Source organism: Saccopteryx bilineata, chromosome 4 (genome assembly GCF_036850765.1).
Source record: "Saccopteryx bilineata isolate mSacBil1 chromosome 4, mSacBil1_pri_phased_curated, whole genome shotgun sequence".
In the NCBI taxonomy this organism is placed as follows: domain Eukaryota; kingdom Metazoa; phylum Chordata; class Mammalia; order Chiroptera; family Emballonuridae; genus Saccopteryx; species Saccopteryx bilineata.
This window is the reverse complement of record NC_089493.1, coordinates 164699870-164720875: the sequence shown is the minus strand read 5'-3', so window position 1 is coordinate 164720875 and position 21006 is coordinate 164699870. Positions and strand designations below refer to the sequence as shown.

The window sequence follows — 21006 nt, the reverse complement described above, 5'->3', positions numbered from 1 at the left end:
TAAAGTAAAGACAACTTGTTAAAACTACAAAGTAGTACCAAGTATTAAACCACTTATATGCAGACTTTCTGCGAAAAAATCATTGATGGTATACCAATAAATAGTTGAACAAATAAACTAATTGAATTTTTAAAAATCATGTAAAATGTGGAAAAACAGCATAACCCCAGTTGATGTTAAAAATAAATAAAGGTGTGTGTGAGAGTGGGAAAATACCTATAGACACACAGCAGGAAGATTTTTGGAAGCAAACCCTGGAAACAAATACTGTTACTAGCCTGAGCAAAAGAGAGCTTTACTTTCCACTTGCCATCTACTACAAGGTGGGAAAAAAACATTTTATCATTGTTTGGCTACAAAAATTGATCTATGAGAAGATAAAAGAAAATTACTTCCCCTTGCTTTCTATACTGAAAATAGTATTTTAAAAAATTAGGGACTTTAAGAAATAATCATTTCCCGGACCTTTATACATATATTACCTGACTTTTCATCCTCATCAGTATATAATTCTTTATTTTCCCATAAGGTTCAGCAAGTTTAAGGACAGCACTGTCAGAATAGCCAGAATGAGGTAAGTTGCTGAGATGTATCACTCGTCCAACCTCCTGCTTCTGATCAAACTTCTGGTCTGGTTTCCCTTCAGGTTTCTTTAATTTAATAAACAGAAAAGGAAAGGACATGTCAAATGTTGGTAGATACACTATGATTATGAGTTAATAGTTAATATTATCCTAGTTATCAGCAGCTAAATTAGCAAAAGTTAACTTTAAAGTAGCCAAAGTTAATAATTAAAACAATGTATTAAATGATTGGTAATACAAATCAGAAAAACTAGATGTTACCTTTATTCTTTTATACTTCTGGGATAAATGAACTCTCACTGGCTTTCCAAATACTAACGCTGGTGTAGTTGTGTAATAATCCACTGCAGCCTGAGCATCTTCTGTGGTTGCCATTTCAATAAATGCCTGAAATTGCACACATACACACAAAAATTATTACGAACAAACATTGTTCAGTCTTTCATACTTAATCAGAAATATTTTCAAGAATCTAAATGCAGAAAAACCTACATTGCTAATTTGACATTTTTTAAAAAGTCATCTCAGCCTGACCAGGCGGTGGCGCAGTGGATAGAGCATTGGACTGGGATGTGGAGGATCCAGGTTCGAGACCTGGAGGTCGCCAGCTTGAGCGCGGGCTCATCTGGCTTGAGCAATAAGCTCACCAGCTTGGACCCAAGGTCACTGGCTCAATTGAAGGATTACTCGGTCTGCTGAAGGCCCGTGGTCAAGGCACATATGAGAAAGCAATCAATGAACAACTAAGGTGCCGCAACGAAAAACTGATAATTGATGCTTCTCATCTCTCTCCATTCCTGACTGTCCCTATCTATCCCTCTCTCTGACTCACTCTCTGTCCCTGTAAAAAAAAAAAAAAGTCATCTCAGATTTTATCGTCATGTTACTAAAACTATCACTCATAGCTACTCGACTTGAAATAATCATTTGGCATGATTTTGGTAAAAGTTTAAAATGACTTTCCAAAGAATTATCCTCTTACAGTAGTTTAATAATGACAATTTACTGTTTAAGAATAAAAATTTATAAACTTACTAATTATCTGTTAGTACTAGAAACAATTCCTGGCCTGACCAGTGGTGGCGCAGTGGATAAAGCATCGACCTGGAAATGCTGAGGTCGCCAGTTCAAAACCCTGGGCTTGCCTGGTCAAGGCACATATGGGAGTTGATGCTTCCAGCTCCTCCCCCCCTTCTCTCTCTCTGTCTCTCCTCACTCTCTCTCTCTCTCTGTCTCTGTCTCTCCCTCTCCTCTCTAAAATGAATAAATAAAAAATAAATAAAAAAAATATTTTTAAAAAAAAGTACGAAAAAAAAATTTATGGAAAAAAAAAAAGAAACAATTCCTTTAATAAGGTTTCATTGTAATATAAATGATAAACCCTTGTTTATACTAATTATCCTGTGGCAAAAATGGTGTCTGTCCTGACTGGGTTGGTTAAGAGCTTCAAGCCAATAACAAGATTGTGGGTTCGATACCCAGCCAGGACACATACAAGAATCAACGAATAAATGCATAAATGGGTGGAACAACAAATCTTTGTCTCTTTCCCTCCCACTCATACCCCAAAATCAATTTTTAAAAAATGGTTCTGTTATATGTCATTTCACTTAAAGAACCTATTGACATCAAGACGTACTGTATTAACATACTTCAACTATTGGCTTTCTCCTCTACTTCATTCTATATTGATGATTTATGATTACAATGAGTTCTTTTTCTAATACAAACCATGTAATCTCTTTAGGAAATATATATATTAGTGATGAATAAATATTATACTTATTTCAACTCATACCTCATTAATTTTATTTAAAATCAAATGATTTGAAATGACTCCAAATGGTTCCACCAGCTGTAATAATTGGTATCTCAAGTTTTTCCCTCGCTGAAAATCCATGATGTGAACAACTCGGCTAGTTTCCTATCCATTGGCCCGGGGGGAGAAAAAAAAAATCAAGTAACTCTCTCTTTAAAGTCAATAAGTCTCTTTAAGAATATGAAACAGCTATGCATTACAAATTTTATAGTCTAATGTTAACCAGACATTTTAAATATTTAAAATAAAAACTACTAACATTCTAGTGAATCTAAAAACTATACAGGAAGCCCTGGCCAGATAGCTGAGTTTGTTAGTGTTCACAGCCCGGGCAGAGGAACAGATTGATGTTCCTGTATTCTCTCTAAAATCAATTAATAAGTGAATAAACAAACAAATAAACAAAAACCTCACAAATAAACCTACACAGGAAATCAAGTGTCAGTGGGGTAAGACAGACCTCCAAGTTTCAAAAAACAGTCTCCGCACTACTTTTTCAACTGAATGCTGTTGTGCATTCTTGATAGCAAAGTTCTCAACACCCTGGATCAAGGTGTGATTTCTGAACTACAAGCATATGAAAACTAAAAGTTTTAAATTTATCAAAGTCATAGAAAAGCGTGATGGCTTTTAAACTTTAGTAGTTTTCTGATAATAAGGACTATGACACAGATTCAATTAGCAAGAACTTAAGTCAAATAACATTCATAAAACAGCCAATACAGTAAAAGCAAGTGATGTGTTTCACTGACCACTCTGCCTTTTTGCATGTGTCTTGGTCCTTGCAGGTTCCCATTTCCAGCACCTTTATGGAGAAAAAGTATTTTTTTCAGTCGCATAATATATATATTGCCATAATAGGCCATTTCAATTGAAAAATGAACTTTAAAACACTAAAAGGATATTATAAATATTGTAAGAGTACCACATCTTTTAATGCAATGTTATTTTTGAATAACAGTTTAATAAGCTTTCTTTTGCCCATATCATTGTTTATTTTAATGGTAAAAGCTCTTAAAGCCTGACTGGTGGTGGTGCAGTGGGTACAGCATCGACCTGGGACACTGGGGTTCGGTTTGAAACCTCAAGGTTGCTGGCTTGAGAGCAGGCTCACCAGCTTGAGGGTGGGATCATTAGTTCAGCTAGAGCCCCCATCTCACTTTCCCCCAATCAATGAACTGAAGTGCTGTAACTATGAGTTGATACTTATTATCTCTTCCCTTAAAAAAATAAACAAAAAGCAAACAAACTACCAAAAGCTCTTAGGAAACGGTAACATGAGTTTTCTAATCACCCAGATTTCCTCTTGGTCCAACTGCTGGTCCCCCAAGATGAAATGAGGGAGGTGGAGGCCCCAGAATTCCTGGTGCTGGGTTTGTAGATTGCTGCAACATGAATGGATCACCCCTAGTAATGCAAAGACATAAAATATAAGACTCACAATAGTGACATCCATGAGAAGTAATATTTATTATTAAAACACCCCTTGTCTAACTATGACTCTAATCTTTGCGGGCATTTATGTGTAAAGCATGTAGAAGAAAATCTTAATAGTAATTAATACAATGAAAATTACTACATAAAATGGTTTTTAAAAATTCTTTCACCCACAGTGCTTTTGCTCTCATATTCAATAAAAAAAAAAATTAGAAGATATTTTGAAAGTTTAACCTGAATTCCTTATATTGATCTCCTTTACAAACAATAGCATAAAAATTTTAACTTACATTGTGTGTCCTGTATCATTGTCAGGATTCCATTCTGGGTAGCTTTAAAAAGACCAGAAAATTAACTTTAAAATAAAACTGTCCTTTTCACAAAGTAGCCTTGTTTGGCCCTTAAAATAGAGATAAATTATTAGTAAAGTTATATGAAAGACTGTTAGAAATATTATGGTTTAAAACATGTTAAATATAGATATTTCCCAAAGAAAAATTTCAAAACTCATAATCCAAATGAATGAAAATAAACAAGTTCTGCACTGAAAATGTAAGTAATCTAATGCTGAAATTAAAAATTTCTCATATTTGTTGTCATAATAGAAAAAGTGTTGCATGAAGATGAAAATATGGGCTTGTATATTCAATAATTTTGGAGCATGTATTACTATTGCTGAAAATACTGTATGGCCTGACCAGGTAGTGGTCCAGTGGATAGAGCGTCCACCTGGGATGCTGAGAACCCAAGTTCAAAACCCCAAGGTCGCCAGTTTAAATGAGGAATCAGATATGAGCCCAAAGGTCGCTGGTTTGTGCAAGGGGTCACTGGCTCAGTTAGAGGCCCCCCAACCCCCAGCAAGGCACGTATTAGAAAGCAATCAATGAACAACTAAGGTGCTGCAACTACAAACTGATGCTTCTCATCTCTCCCTTCCTGTCTCCATCGCCAAAAAACCCTCTATGTATCAAAAGCTACCTTTTCAGTCTATTAAAAAATTCTTTCAATTTGTATAAAAAGAGCATTTCTTTACATTTATCCTAGAAATAATATTAAGTAACAAAGTACCACTATTACTGCATCTAACATTCCATTAAGATCCCAGATCTAAACATTTTACTAAATAGTATTGCCTGGACATTATCAACTACACAGTCGTAATAATGTGGATATTACAAAGAAATGATGAACTCCCAAAAACCAATCAATGGCTGTTTCTGAATCACGATTAAGGATGCTTTAAAGGTATTTCAAACTCCTACATTTCAAGAAGAAGCTGGCATCGACGACTGTGACTTGCTCCATTGATATGTTGACTCCACTCCTGCAGCAAAGTAAATTAGTAGAATTAACAAAAATAAAGCTAAAATATTTTTGTTTGAACCGTTCAACTTCTAGAATGTTAATCTATATGCAATATCTATTATAGGCTGTATAAACACCTGCACATTCACTAATCACATTGAATTTAATTTAAAACCATTTATCCGAATCCTTGTATCTTGATCCTGCCCTCAAATACGCCATGCACATTCTTGGAAAAACTGGATAATTTGGTTAACATACTAACAGACCTGACAGAAAAAAGATAAAGAGTTAATAAAGATCAAGAATAGTAACTGACCTTGAGGATCAGCTAGACATACTAATTTCTGCTATAGACCAAATTAAATTATTCATGTCATATATTAGAATTGTTTTTTATAGTACTCTAAATATGACAAAATACCACACTCATATCTACTTTTCTAGAAAATATCACTTTAAATGTAAACAATGTTAAAAATATAAGCTTTAATTTCATCTAGCTTTTGAGGTATGATCCAAGTAAACTACAGATATAAAAAAGCTAAGACAGGAATGGCTTTTCTAGAAAATGCTTCACATTTATCCATAAACTAAGTTCCCATTATATTTCCCCAAAATAAAGAAGCAAATTTCAATCAATGCCTGTTTCCAACCTTTAGAGAAGGAAACATTGCATTTGATCAATACCTGCTCCTTTTTGATTATTTTAAATTTAAAGGGATTAACTATTTTATGCAAATAAATTTTTTCTTTAGTGTTTAAAAAATATATAAGTGATTAACATAAGAAAGAGTTGGGAAAAGTGGGCTCTGCTGCTGTACTGCTTGGGTTCCATTTCCAAGGTATCATTTACTTGCTAGATGTGAATCCCTGGTACAAGATAAAATTCACTGCGATTCAATATTCTTCTATGGTTTTATGAAAAGTAAGTAAATAAAGGTAAACTGCTTATCAGAACATTGCCAGGGGTAAAGACAGTGCTCAAAAAAGGAATGATTATTACATTGCTTATAAAAGCTATCTTGTTTTACAATTTCTTCTTTGTTTTTCTTCTTTTTAAGTAGTACTTTTCACAAATTCCTAAATTAGGCAACAAACTTTGTAACACCCACGTTACCTAGGTACAATTATATTTGGAATATAAAACATGGTCAGGCAATGTTTTTTAAAAAGGTCTCACTCAAAGCTGAATTAAAACAAGAAACCAAATAACCAAGAGATACCTTTTGGAAAAGCTTTAGTTATATTAATAAACGGGATCCTAATTTTAAAAACTGATTTATATTATAAGCTTGCTTACATACATTGCTATGACATAATAAAATTAACTAAAATCCCACGAGAGAACTAAGATGGAATACGTCCAAACAGAATGATACTTCTCAGAACTTGCGAAGAGCTACCTCTCAAATCTAGATTGTCTTTTGAATATAATGGCTATACAAAGAGATTTTTCCAGCTGGCTCTACAACCAAATATTTGGGATATAAAAAAATTTTACTTGCAAAGCAACAGACCATTGACTTATTGGAGGCCACTTTTAAAAAGGCTGTAAGAGGCGCCACGGGTAAAGTTCACAAAATTCAGAAGAAGGATTAAACAAATTTAGAATTTTCTGAACTAAAAATATTCTCAGATTTTATTTATAAAATACTTGAAAAGTAGTGTGTTGGGAGAGGAGTAAGTTATACTGTTAAGGCATGCTTCTAAATCATAGGAGATGGAAAGGATATCTCATCTAGTTGCACAGAAATTATTTATATCCAATTTCCCATTCCCTCTAAAGGTTCAAACTAATACTAAGTGTGGTAGATCTTTCAAAGTACTACAAGGAAGGCCAAGATGAAAACCAGTTGCAAACCTCCCAAACCCACCCATTACTAATCTGCACTACCACATCTGATCTTTTCCTGTTTAGTTTAAAGTGAGGATAGGATTAAGAGTCAAAGGGTTTTTTAAAAACCTATATCCTTGGATTCTACATTGAGGTCACTCTCACATCAGATTGATAAAGACTAAGGATTCACTTTTTGAATTCAGAAGTTCTGTAGGAAAACTAAGTTATACAAAGAAAGGATAATTTGGAGAAGCACTTCTGGAATGGCAGAATAAAGAACATAAGGTCTCCTAGAGCAATACTAAAAGGAAATAAATGAACTCAAGTGACAAGACAGCAAAAGGGCAGTTTCCTTTAAGTAAAAGGATTTGAGGTTGTGTAGAAAAGCAACTTGACGTTCTAAAATGACCTAAAAAGAAAGAAAAGCAACACCATCACTGAAAGTCACTTAAAATATCAAAAATAATGATGACAAATTAGACGATGTTTCTTTCACCAAGTTTCTTACTTCACATTAAGAAGTTTTGATCATGTCCATTATTTAATGTTACCAATAAGTGAAAAGAACAGATTTTCCAAGTTATGCAGCAATACCAGAGAGCAGGATTAAATGTTTAAAATTTTTTTCATCATCTACTTTCACCACAGAAATTTTCTCTAAAGTCAGTCACATTGTTTCTAAACCAGCTATCAAATGAGTAAAAACCACTGCTAAATGTATTTAATTTTTTAATAATGCAGGTACCCAGGAAAACATCAGCTATGTTAAGAAAACTTGAATACCTTGAGATTTCCACTTCTTAAAATTGGTCCAATTTACAAATACAAAATTTGTAAATCAAACAAGCAAAGAACCTCTAAACTAGTTCTTAAATATTCCCAGTATTGTGGCAGAACTCCCAAAACTAGCTAAGGCCTAAGCATGTTTACATGTTAAAAGTACCTCTTGCACTAGAGTTAGGGTATCTTACTCGTGAATCCAAAATTTCACCAAGTATCTTAAACCTGTTCTTTTTTAATTTAGACCCATTTACTGTCATTTATTAATGTCACTGCTCAGGAACAAAAAGGCAGCAAAATTTGGAGAAAAAAATAATCATATATATATGATTCAAATCCTCCCCTGGTTTCCTTTTGTGTTCTTTCACTCAACTGATTTTTCTATGTGCAAGTAACAAGGTTAAATTACTGCTCAAAGTCAGAAGACGTCTTTTAACAGGTTTTGACTCAACAAAGATTTTAATTCCCTTACAATCACATTCATTTAAGACACTGTACCTAGTGATTTTCCTTGGAATTTAGAGATCCTAGTTGAAAATATCAGTCAATATTGCCATTACTGCAAATAGGCAAGTAAAAAAAAGCATTTTGTGTCACCAAAGTTTAACTGATCTTTTCATTAAATCAACTTCCATCAGACACAGAACTTGAAGTTCAGCACTGAATAAAAACTAAATTCCATGATATACTTAGTATTATCCAACAAATTTGAAGACAGTATCAAAAACACCTACCAAACAAAATTTCCTTTTTTTTTTAAGTTTTGGGCTCTATGTCTTAAATAAAAATTAATCTATGAAATTAAATTTAGCATTTAATGTTAATTTATTTTGGTAGGGAATAAAAATAACATTCCTTGTTTGATTACTTAAACTATACATTAATTCAAGATTTTTGCAATAGGTATATACTAAGAATTATTTTTAAAACATTTTTTGAGCACTCTAAATTTAAAAACAGAAGTCTCGTCGTTTAATTATCTGAGACAAAAATATCAAGATCTACAGCGTATTAAAAACAAAATCTCTAATAATCTTATTTAGTTTACTCAAAAATTAACTCACTAAAAAATGCATTTTAAGGGACTAGCTGTGAAAAGAAAATGACCTTTCCGGATGTTACTGTAAATGAAAAGCTCCCCTGTAACCGTAACCATCAATTTCATGGCAGCAACATGTTCCAGTTAAACAGAATTAACTATATACAGCACATCAGGAAAACCAGATGGTCACAGATTATAATCAAGCTAGTAAGAGTGCTATAATGTTGACTTTAAGTCAACTGCACTGTATACAGGGGGGAAAAAATCAGAGAATGAGTAAAATTGAAACGTTGAAAGAGAAAGAACATTTAAAAGGGCATTTTGAAAAAGTTCTCATTTTGCCAGATGTGATAATTAAAGCAAAGGAGAATTCGACATATATTTTTTTTCCCCTCAAATGACTATAGCAGAAATCTAAGCCTAAGTCAGAAAAAGAATATGTTTTATCAGGAACACAGAGCAGGATACTGCAGTAATTGATTTTTCCAAGTCTCTAAAGGTATAGATGCAATATGGGATAATAAAAAGTGAGTTTTGAAGTATGTTTAAGAAAGTTGTGGAAAAGCAGAAAAAAAATGATGAAAAATTTCAGTCACAGCATGAGAATTTGTGTTAAGGGAAATTAAAAAAGGAAGAATGAACTAATCTAAAATATGAAACATACTGAAACAAACACCAGGGCTCTACATTAACTCTTTCCCTGTAGCCACAGATAAGGAAAAAAAGAGAATTGTTCAAGAATCCATCTTTACTACATACAAATCAACAATCAAGACAGATGGAAAGCTAAAATCTAGCATCCTGAATGGCAGAGCACATTGACTGCATAAAAAATACTTAAAACAATTCAACAAAGCAGACAAAAAACTGCTTAAATATGATTAAGAAGAATATACTGATGCCAAAAACCAACAAGATAATCCCAATGGATGACAGCTTTGTGGCCAGAAGTAATCTAGGCAGATTGTATTAATGTAAAGCCCTGGTTTATGCTCAAAAAACAATTACCTTCCAAATAAAGTATACTCAAAAGTATAAAATTCTTGATCAACTCAGTGTCACCAGACTACAGAATTAGAGTAAAAGATATAGGTAAATACAGAATAGACACTACAATGTAAAAGAAATTAGAAGCATCTGTTGCATTAACTCACCTTATTAGAATGAACTGGCAAATCACATATAGAGCACAGATGGGGATAACCCTTCGGTAAGAGTCCATGGAAGTCTTCAATATTGCTACTTGGAGGAGCGCCCCTCTTTTTCTCAAAGAGAGATCTCTCTTGTAAGGGGCCAGGACCACGTCCCATTCTCTCATACTCACTGTCAAATTTATGATAGTTATGTGAGGTCTCACCAAAAAAAGAATCATCCCTACACCTTTCTCCATCTCTCAATCTGTCATCTTCATAATCCATTCTGTCATAATAACCAGATTCTTGAGAACGACTTCCATGGTCATAATCAAGCACTGGGTTGAGACTGGGACCACGATCATCAAAACTATCTCTTCTAAAGTGCCTTTTTTCTTCCCAATCATCCCTAGGTACTCTGTATGGTGGCTCCCGTGTAGCAGATCTGCCATCTCTACCATAACTCAATGTAGGGCCTTCTTCAGTTCTCCTCCTCTTAAGTTGTAGAAGGATTTGGGGCAAATTCTCAGGAGTAATCTTGTCCTCTGGATAACGACTCAGTTCATCTAAGTCTCTAGCAGACAGACCAAAGCTGGCCAAAATGTTACTGGCTTGGTCTGCATCTCCACGGTGTTGAGAAGACAAAGGGAGTGGACCTCTACTTCCAATGTTAAATATAGACTGCAAATTATGGGAAGAAGTACTAGCAGAAGACAGTGCACTATGAGCTCCTTGTTGATTCAATGAAGAACTCATTCCAAGATTCATTAAACTAGCAAGGCGTGCAGTACCCTGGTTCATCCTTCCAAGAGATGCTGGCATACTTAAAGACTGGGTAGCAGCAGCAAGAAGGCCTATTCCTGCTGCAGACAGGTCACGCCCATGACCCTGCGTGTCCCTACCGAGAGATGACTGCTGGAATGACTTGGACATTGTAGAACTATCTCTGGTCTAATTTATAGATTAAAAAAAAATTTTTTTTAAGATGGCCAAAAAGAAAGCTCAAACTAGAAAACTAGGTTAACTGTGCTTCAAAAAATGGTAACGCCAAGAAAAAGGATCAATAAGGACTGTAGAATCTTCTTCAAGCTGAGAACCAGCAGACAACTCTGTAGAAAAATAAGCAATTTTAGTCATAAATCCCTTTAAGTAGATGCCGTTTTTTAAAGAAAAAAACTTATGCATCATGTTGATTAAAAAAACCACTTAAGATCTCAAACTTACAAGGAATTTATTATATATCTTAAACAGATTCCAGATGTATGCAGAGCCTGCATATAGATATTTAAAAAGTAGTCTTTCATGCTAAAGTTTTAACTATTAAAGGGAATTTCATACTAAATTTAAAAACATTTCAATTGAAGGGTTAGATGTCTGAGGCACATCAAAATTTCAGTAAAAATATAGATGGGTCTTTTCTTTCAGAAGAATAAAAATACACCCTATGATGCTTATGTTCCAGAAGACTAAAAATAAAAAATCAATGTCAACAAGTCAAAGATGAATCAATTGTATTCTGCTTTAGAAAATGAGACCTATTATAACTATCAGAAAGAACTAAGTAAAACAAGTAAATGAAGTTTAGGTGTCAAGTACCTAGTATAAGATCTAAGACCAAATGCAACAGCAGAGACTTTTATGGAGCAAAATCAATTTGAGGTATAAAGACAGATGTGAAGAAAATTGACTTCCTACAGTTTAAGGATTTATGCACAAATTTACGCCATATAACTAACTGCCTTCTTACTTTCCACCCTATGTCAGGCAGTGATTATTTCATTTCTAATATTATAAGGTAAGAACTAAGCATGGCCAGTATGGAAATAAGAGACTGTCCAAGGAAAAAAAAAACCCAATACAGGAAGTGTACATGATTTAAAGAAATGAAACTCCCCAGGTTAGTATCCATCAACACTCATTTAATGCTCAGGGCTTCAGCACCTGTAGAGCTCAAAACAGGAAAAATGAAAACAAGATCTTGCTTGCAGAGATTTCTGGAAAGTTTTCACAAGAATAGCCACAATTACCTGTAAAATTTTAATTCTAAATACGATCACCCAAGATATGTTTCTGGATGAAATTTTCATTTTCTTTCTTAAATCGTTATTTTACCCCAGAAATTGTTATGCAAGAATTTGCAAAGCAATTATGTATGACTCTCATAAAATATTAAATGGTATATACATCAAATGTCCTTGATGAAACAATTTTTATAATCACAACTACTACAGAAGTTTTAAATCATTTGCTAGAAAATTCTATCTAGAGGCTTTGTTAAATTTTGTTTGATTATACACCTAAGTATTGATAGTTCAATACATTAAATATTGCCTGGTTTTTACTGTTAAAAACCAGGCAATATTCAATAGTTTCAAGTCCATTATGGAACCAATCCCACCAATGATAGAATAAAGCAAGAAAACACTGGACAAATACAGTGGTAGAGGAAATATTTTTAAAAAGGTTACAGGCAGGACATTTTACAAAAAGATGTAAAAAAGTTTAAAAGACACAAATGCTATCAGAGGTGACTGGAATTATACATGTTTTTGCACACCAAGAAAGATGAATTGGAGAAAAGACACCAAAGAAACTAGTTCTGGATGAAACCTACTATATAAACTACTTAGGCATTCAGATAAGATTAATAAAAATAAAGATAAGAGTAAGCGGACTTTGTTGGATGAGTTTATGTCTTATAAATGCCATACAGAAATTGTGTAAAAACACTAGTAGAACCTTCTAAATTTCCATGTATACTTTGAGAAAGAGCAAAACTTTTAGAGGGTTTTACAAAATCGGTATTTCAAAATACCAAGGCTATTATTATTCATTGTATTTTTGCTCTTCATGTTATAGCCAAAGCTTTGCATTGTTGAAAAGCCAGTTTTTAAAAACTATTCTTTTTCCCTCTGGGAAACTATACAGTAGTATTATGATCATGTATGAAAATTTTAAATCCATCATATTTTAAGAAGAATTTGTCAGATTAGAGATCTCAATTACTTCTTTGTAAAGTACAATGAAAACAATAAATCTGAAAAAAAAAGTTAAGTTAAAAGATAACCTTTAACAAAACAGAAAATGGATGTCAGAAAAAGGGTAAGACAATGTCAACCCCATGACAACTTGTAATTTCATTAAGATTAATCTTAATATTTCTGACTCAGTTTCAATTTAAATACACCCCCACACAAAGATATGAGAGTAATATTATTGAAAAGGTACTGAAGTCAGATCTCTGAAACAAACAAAATTCTTAAAATACTTTCATTAGAACAAAGAAACTGAGAGAAATCAGGCACTATTTTTTTCTGATTTAAAAAAATTTTTTTTATTGACTTTAGGTAAAGGAAAAGAGAAACATCTATTTGTTGTTCCACTTATTTATGCATCCATTGGTTGGCTATAAAAACTGAATTTATTGGGGCACAGGTTCAAATATGAAACTCAATAAAACATCACCTGCACATTGGATGGAGTGCTCATAGCCCCAAGCAAAGACTCTTTTGTCCCCCTTCCCTTTGCCCACTTCCACCTCCACCCCAGCCCCCTACTAACTTTGGCTATCACCACACTGTGGTCTATGTCTTCTTCTCTGTTTAATCCCTTCACCTTCAATCATCTAGTCGTTCCCCCCCCAGCTGTCAGTCTCTTCCATGTATCTAAGCCTTTGTTCACTGGTTGATTTTTGTGCCCTGACAGGAGAGTAAACAAGCAAACTTCGTGTATGAGGAGAACACTCTTAACCAACTGATCAGGCTACAACACCACCTCTGTTTAAAAAGCTTTTATGAAAACAATTTCTTGCTGAGGTCGCCAGTTCGAAACCCTGGGCTTGCCTGGTCAAGGCACATATGGGAGTTGATGCTTCCAGCTCCTCCCCCCCTTCTCTCTCTCTGTCTCTCCTCTCTCTCCCTCTGTCTCTCCCTCTCCTCTCTAAAATGAATAATTAAAAAAAAAATTTAAAAAAACAAACAATTTCTTTAGTACCTTTGGGCAATTGTAAAACAAACCACTTTAAAAGGCTCATATACACAATGAATTAAAAAATAAAAAAAACAGGACCCATACATATGCTGTCTACAAGAGACACACCTCAAAAAAAAGATACACATTGACTGAAAAATAAAAGGTTGGGGAAAAAAATTTCATGCAAATGGGAAAAAAAGGCTCATATAAGTGAGACCTGCCTACTAAAGTTAACACAATACTGAGATGCTTACTAAATTACTAAAGATTTTTTATTGATTTTTAAAATTTATTATGTTTACATAGATTCTAGTGTTGCCCAGAATGCATCCCCCTTCCCCCAATTACGAAAGATTTTTAAAAGATCAGTTTCTTTTATTATAGGTTTGCCCTCCATAATTATAAAATTGCCTTCTCAGCCCTGGCCGGTTGGCTCAGCGGTAGAGTGTCAGCCTAGCGTGCGGAGGACCCAGGTTCGATTCCTGGCCAGGGCACACAGGAGAAGCGCCCATTTGCTTCTCCACCCCTCCGCTGCGCCTTCCTCTCTCTCTCTTCCCCTCCCCGCAGCCAAGGCTCCATTGGAGCAAAGATGGCCTGGGCGCTGGGGATGGCTCTGTGGCCTCTGCCTCAGGCGCTAGAGTGGCTCTGGTCGCAACATGGCGACGCCCAGGATGGGCAGAGCATCGCCCCATGGTGGGCGTGCCGGGTGGATCCTAGTGGAGCGCATGCGGGAGTCTGTCTGTCTCTCCCTGTTTCCAGCTTCAGAAAAATGCCCCCCCCCAAAAAAAATTGCCTTCTCATAATATATTAAAGTTTGAAAATAGCTCCTTAGAGAGAATTCTAAAATGTAATGCCAAAATCTAACTTACCCATTTAAAATCTTTATATAATAAATTCTAAATGCCCATTAGCGCAGAACCTTTCTTATTTTAAAGTTGAGAGGCAGGGAGGTGGAGGCAGAGACAGACTCCCGCATCCCTCCAGAAAGCCCACTACCAGGAGATGCTCTGCCTGTCTAGGCAGCTGCTCAACCAAGCTATTTTAGCGCCTCAGGCAAGGCCATGGAGCCATCCTTAGCACCCTGGGCCAGCACCAACTTTGCTTGAAACATTCAAACCATGGCTGCGGGAGAAAAAAAGAGAGAGGTGGTAGTGTGTGTGTGGGGGGGGAGGAGGATGGAGAAGCAGATAGTCGCTTCTCTTGTGTGCCCTAAGAGGAACTGAACCCGGGACTTTCACAAGTTGGGCTGACCCTCTACCACTGAAACCTATTAAATTAACCTAGAACTTAAAACTAGTTTATGACCTAATTGTAAACACTATTAAGTGTTAGCTTCACATTCAACATCTGAACAAATATTATATGTAGTTAAAATAAGTTTTACTTAATATTCAATGACCCCTCTCCATGAATAGCTAACACAGTCAGAAAGGTCATAGAGAACAGAAGCAAATGGTTGTTCCCTATCTAGATTTCCTCTGTAAAATAAAGATTACTTGTTAGTCCTATTATTCACTCCTTCAGAGGATCGTTTATTTAGCAGGACTACTAAAATAAGTATAGAGACTTTAGTCCTAAAGGACTTTTAAAAAAGAGAAGAAAATCTTTAGCCTCTAAATAATTTTTAAATGCTGTTTTAAAGATATCTACTACCATGCAGATCTTGAGCTATGTCCTTAATTGTGTAAATGACTTCCTTAAAGCAACTAATTTTCAGATAATAGAACCATAAAACTTGTAGATACTAAGGAAAAAACATCTTGTATTTTAATTTTTCATCTCATATAGATACAAGTAGCAGCCAGAAAACTAGTTTCTTATTTTCGCCTTCTGAATAGAAAACACAAAGGCTGCAACAAATATTCCGATTCCCCAAATGTTCTATTGAAGTCAAACATTCTTGTGAAAATATGCCAGATCTGTTGTTTAAGGTGGCAAACAACAATACCAATTCAGTAAAAATGCCCTACCCATCTCACCAATAGATGGCAGGGACAGCTCACTATTATTAGCAATTTCAAAGAAGCATCATTTGGCGAGGTAGATGCTTAATTTTTGTCAATCACAAAAAAGCATTGATTCTTGTGGGCCAAACTTTTAAAACAGGCACTTGACTCATTTCCAATTCAAGTACAGGGTTAGGTTAGTTATTTCTTAAAGTTTTCTCACTAATTTTATAATGGTTTTTATAAATTATCAAGTTTCCATTTTAAAACATTATAAATTTTTATTTTAATGTTAGTTTACATCACCATATATTCTCAATATATAACTTATTTCATTTAAGGGTTTGATTTTTAAAAATGTTTATATCTAAGGTACTAGTCAACTCTATTAAATATATTTTTAACTTTACATTGATGAGAGAGAGAGAAAGAGAGGGAGGAAAGAGAGGCATCAATTTCTTGTTCCATACGATTTTACTTCTCGTAGTGCCCTGACAGGATGGGGATCAAAAATGTATCCTTGGTGTGCTAGGATGATGTTCTATCTACTTAGCCACTTGGTTAGGGCCCTATTCAACTTTTTATATAGAGCTTGAGCCACAGTAAAACAGTATACTTTTTAATGTCTATTCTTCAGGGTCATAATTTCATCTCACTATTGCATACCTATGAGTGACTTAAAAGGTTCTTCAAGATAAACTAATTAATTTAAATAGCAAACCCCTTAGGAAATAAAGCCCCAGCTCTTATTAATTTCAGTTTTGTATAAAGCAATACATGCAATACGTGACTCATCACACAATAGAAAAGGTGAAACATAAAATGTAGTGCCAGGAAGTCTGAAAAATATTCTCAAGGGCTTTAAGACTATTGCTCTTAATCCATCTTACAGACTTGGATTCATTTCTGGATTCTTAGACTAAAGATAAGTGTTGCAAAGTGCCTTCAGCTACTAAAATAGAAAACATGTTAATTAGTAGAAGGGATTCTTACTCAGACTTGGAATATTTTTCTTCTTCCAAGCCTACAAATTTTTCCCAGTGATGATTAGACATTAAATATTTTCAGGCTAAAGCAATAAGGAAACTGATTAACAAACCCTTACCACAAGACAGAAAGTTACTCCATTTACCAGACAATTTGACTCGATTTAATACGATACTAACTTTGGATAGGACATTATGGACCTATCATACCAAGGTCATGGGTTCGAAGCCACTAATGTACATACAGCTAAATGGAATAATTCAGAAGAAGGGGTTGCTGCTTCTCTTCCTTTCCCCCTCCTCCCCTCAAATCAATGGGGAAAAAAATCCTTAAAAGCCTGACTGGTGGTGGTGCAAGTGGATAGAAAGTATAGACCTGGGACAGTGAGGTCCTAGGTTTGAAACCCCAAAGTTGTCAGCTTGAGTGCAATCACTGGTTTGGCTTGGACCCCCACCACCACCACCACACACACATATACGCAGCAATCAATGAACAACTAAACTGAGGCAACTATGAGTTGATGCTTTTCACCTCTCTCTTCCCCCTCTCAGGAAAAAAAAAAGATACTTTGTGTTTTACTTCCTTGGCTTCCACAAACACTTGTACAACTTTCATTTGGTATATACTAAGATTTTTGGAGCCCAAAATGCCTTGATGTAATCCCTGGTTCTATTACAAAATAACTGTGTGACCTTGGGCAAATTACTTCTCTACTTTCCATACATAAAGTGGAAATAAAAACAATACTTATTTCATAAGGCTGTAAAGATTTAATAGTCCACATAAAACACCTAGAATGATGTCTGGCACATGGTAAACACACACAGTAGGCACATGGTAAACACACACAGTAATCACCTACATAATCTGATCCTCAAAACCAATGAGAAAGCAAACTTTAGAGATAAAAGGACTGACTATACCTTTTAATGAATGTCCCAGCCATTTCTATCAAAGCCAGAATTCATTTTTGAATTTTGTTACTGAATCTGAAGTCCATTTAAAAGATCAAATTTTAAAGACTGGCAGTAACCTAGACAAATAAAATTGAAGAACAAAAGTAGATACTAGTGAAAGCAGACAAATTAAACCTCTACCTTCCTTATTCTCTATTGCCAATCTACTTTTAAATTCACCTTTGCAACCTCCAGAACAAATTTCCTGTCCATATCTTACTGGAGATCTTCAGTCCTCCTGCCTTTTAGCTGGCCTCTTTGCATCCTTCCATGTTCAGCTTCCAATACAAATGTGCTAAAACATAACTCATTATCTTATACACTCTACTGCCTAAAAACATATAGTACTTACTTTTTACTACTTACCACATGAAGTCCACATATGGTTTCCTTTTCCCCCTTTTTTATTAAGTTTATTGGGGGGGAGGTGTGACAATGGCTGACAAAACTATACAGGTTGCAGCTATACAGTTCAACATATCAACTGTACACTGTATTGTGTATTCACCAATTCAAGTCGCACCATAGTTGTCAATGTCTTTCATATACTGATTGCATCCTACTTATCTAAACCCATTTTCCACCATCCACCAACACCTTGAGAGAGGTCACTGTGTTAGCAGTTTGGAGGCTGCTCAGTATCAGTGCAAATTATTAGCTGGAATGTGTTTCTCTTTTATTTATTTATTTATTTTTGTATTTTTCTGAAGCTGGAAACAGGGAGAGACAGTCAGACAGACTCCTGCATGCACCCGGCCGGGATCCACCCGGCACGCCCACCAGGGGCGATGCTCTGCCCACCAGGGGGCGTCGCTCTGCCGCAACCAGAGCCACTCTAGCGCCTGGGGCAGAGGCCAAGGAGCCATCCCCAGCACTCGGGCCATCTTTGCTCCAATGGAGCCTTGGCTGCGGGAGGGGAAGAGAGAGACAGAGAGGAAGGAGGGGGGGTGGTGGAGAAGCAAATGGGCGCTTCTCCTGTGTGCCCTGGCCGGGAATCGAACCCGGGTCCCCCGCACACCAGGCCGATGCTCTACCGCTGAGCCAACCGGCCAGGGCCTCTCTTCTCATTATTTAATATCAGTAATTTTCTTAAGGCCAACCTCCACTTTAATACATCATACCAACTAGTGTATACAAATATTCATGTTTAGGAACAGAACATTAATAAAACCTTAGATTCCTTTGACCTACCAATTTCCAATGCAATCTTCCTCCTTCTGCAGTCTCTTTTATTTTTAAAAATTGATTGATTTCACCTGACCGGGCGGTGGCGCAGTGGATAGAGCATCAGACTGGGATGCAGAGGACCCAGGTTTGAGACCCCGAGGTCGCCAGCTTGAGCAAGGGCTCATCTGGTTTGAGCAAAAGCTCACCAGCTTGACCCCAAGGTCGCTGGCTCAAGCAAGGGGTTACTCGGTCTGCTGAAGGACCGCGGTCAAGGCACATATGAGAAAACAATCAATGAACAATTAAGGTGTTGCAACATGCAACCAAAAACTAATGATTGATGCTTCTCATCTCTCCGTTCTTGTCTGTCCGTCCCTGTCTATCCCTCTCTCTGTAAAAAAAAATTTTTTTTAATTGATTGATTTCATAAATAGGATAGAGGGAGAGAAAGGGTGGGGGTAGTAGGAAGAAGCATCAACTCATAGTAGATGCTTCTCACACGTGCCATAACCAGGCAAGTCTGGGGTTTTGAACCAGTAATCTCAGCATTCAAGGTTGATGCTATCCACTGCACCACCACAGGCCAGGCACTAGCACTTCATATATACCTTAAAAAACATGTTAATTTTGCATTAAAATTTTTTTTACAAACTGACTTAATCTGTATGTATTGTTACTCGCTTTTAAAAATGATTTTTTTGAGCCCTGACCGGTTGGCTCAGTGGTAGAGCATCGGCTTGGCGTGCAGAAGTCCCGGGTTCGATTCCCGGCCAGGGCACACAGGAGAAGCACCCATCTGCTTCTCCACCCCTCCCCCTCTCCTTCCTCTCTGTCTCTCTCTTCCCCTCCCGCAGCCAAGGCTCCATTGGAGCAAAGATGGCCAGGGTGCTGGGGATGGCTCCTTGGCCTTTGCCCCAGGCGCTGGAGTGGCTCTGGTCGCAACAGAGGGACACCCCAGAGGGGCAGAGCATCGCCCCCTGGTGGGTGTGCCGGGAGGATCCTGGTTGGGCACATGCGGGAGTATACAGCTGACTGCCTCCCCGTTTCCAACTTCAGAAAAATACAAAACAAAACAAAAAAACCCTGATTTTTACATGAATTAAACCTACATCTTTACTGCAATATAAATACCCAATATGGTACATATACTTATCTACTCTGCAGCTGATGAATATTTAGGCCGTTTCCAATTTTCTGCCTTACCAAGAATGCTATGAACACTTCTAGGCCCTCGCTGGGTAGCTCAGTTGGTTAGAGCATCATCCCTATATGCCAAGGTTGGGGGGGGAGCTTGACCCCAGGTCAACAGCAGCACTATCTGGGAAAAACTACAACCAGCCCCCACCACATAAAAGCAAGCAATTACTGCATAAATAAGTGGAACAACAAATTGATGTATCTCCCCCTACTCCCTGCTCTAAAAATTAATCAATAATTTTTTTTTTTAGGAGAAAAAAATGTCTCGGTGTCTCCTGTTTCTTAAGTGTAAAACTGTCTCCTCCATGATGCCTTTCCAGACGCAGTAGATAGATAGAGCACTATCCTGGAGCACCAAGGTCAGTTTGAGCCCTGGTCAGGATATGTGTGAGAAGCAATCAGTGGGTACACAAGTTGGTGGAACAACAAGTTGATTGTTCTCTGTCTCCCTTTCCACCCTCCCTTATTCTCTCTCAAATGGATGGAAAAATAATAATAAAAATTCACATATGGTATAGGTTCTCCTATGAGTTAAACCAAAGAAAGAGGTTTAACATCCCTAGTAATTCCCACACAGGATGGCAGGCAGAGAAGAAAGAAACACACAAATCATCTTGAAAATTTGTAAAGTTCTCCATTAGCAACCTATGATAGTGCAAATCAAAGATCCTATTTCAGTCCCTATTATCAACCGTAGGGCTGCATTTACTGCCTGCCCACCAGGATATCTACCATAGGTGGGTTTTCCCCTTCTCCTTTTCCTCTTAGCCAACAGCACCACTATCTGGGAAAAACTACACCCAGCCCCCACCACAGACACCCTTCTTTGTGTTCCTACTAA

At 36.3% G+C, this 21006-nt stretch overlaps 1 protein-coding gene across 7 annotated transcripts in view; it reads right to left on the bottom strand.

The window, feature by feature from the left end:
- The window catches only part of MATR3 (matrin 3), a 36713-nt gene that overhangs the window by 11928 nt on the left and 3779 nt on the right, over positions 1-21006 (bottom strand). For 3 of the 7 annotated variants that reach the window (XM_066272618.1, XM_066272616.1, XM_066272619.1), the window contains exons 2-9: positions 9962-11049; positions 5103-5164; positions 4131-4172; positions 3698-3810; positions 3156-3208; positions 2383-2508; positions 846-971; positions 483-650 (exon numbers count right to left, since the gene is read on the bottom strand). In XM_066272618.1, the coding sequence (XP_066128715.1) occupies positions 483-650; positions 846-971; positions 2383-2508; positions 3156-3208; positions 3698-3810; positions 4131-4172; positions 5103-5164; positions 9962-10873 (1602 nt within the window). In that variant the 5' untranslated portion in view covers positions 10874-11049. Of the gene's footprint in view, positions 1-482; positions 651-845; positions 972-2382; positions 2509-3155; positions 3209-3697; positions 3811-4130; positions 4173-5102; positions 5165-9961; positions 11050-17768; positions 17879-21006 lie in introns of all 7 variants that reach the window. The other 4 variants (XM_066272621.1, XM_066272622.1, XM_066272620.1 and 1 more) reach the window with 2 other exon arrangements.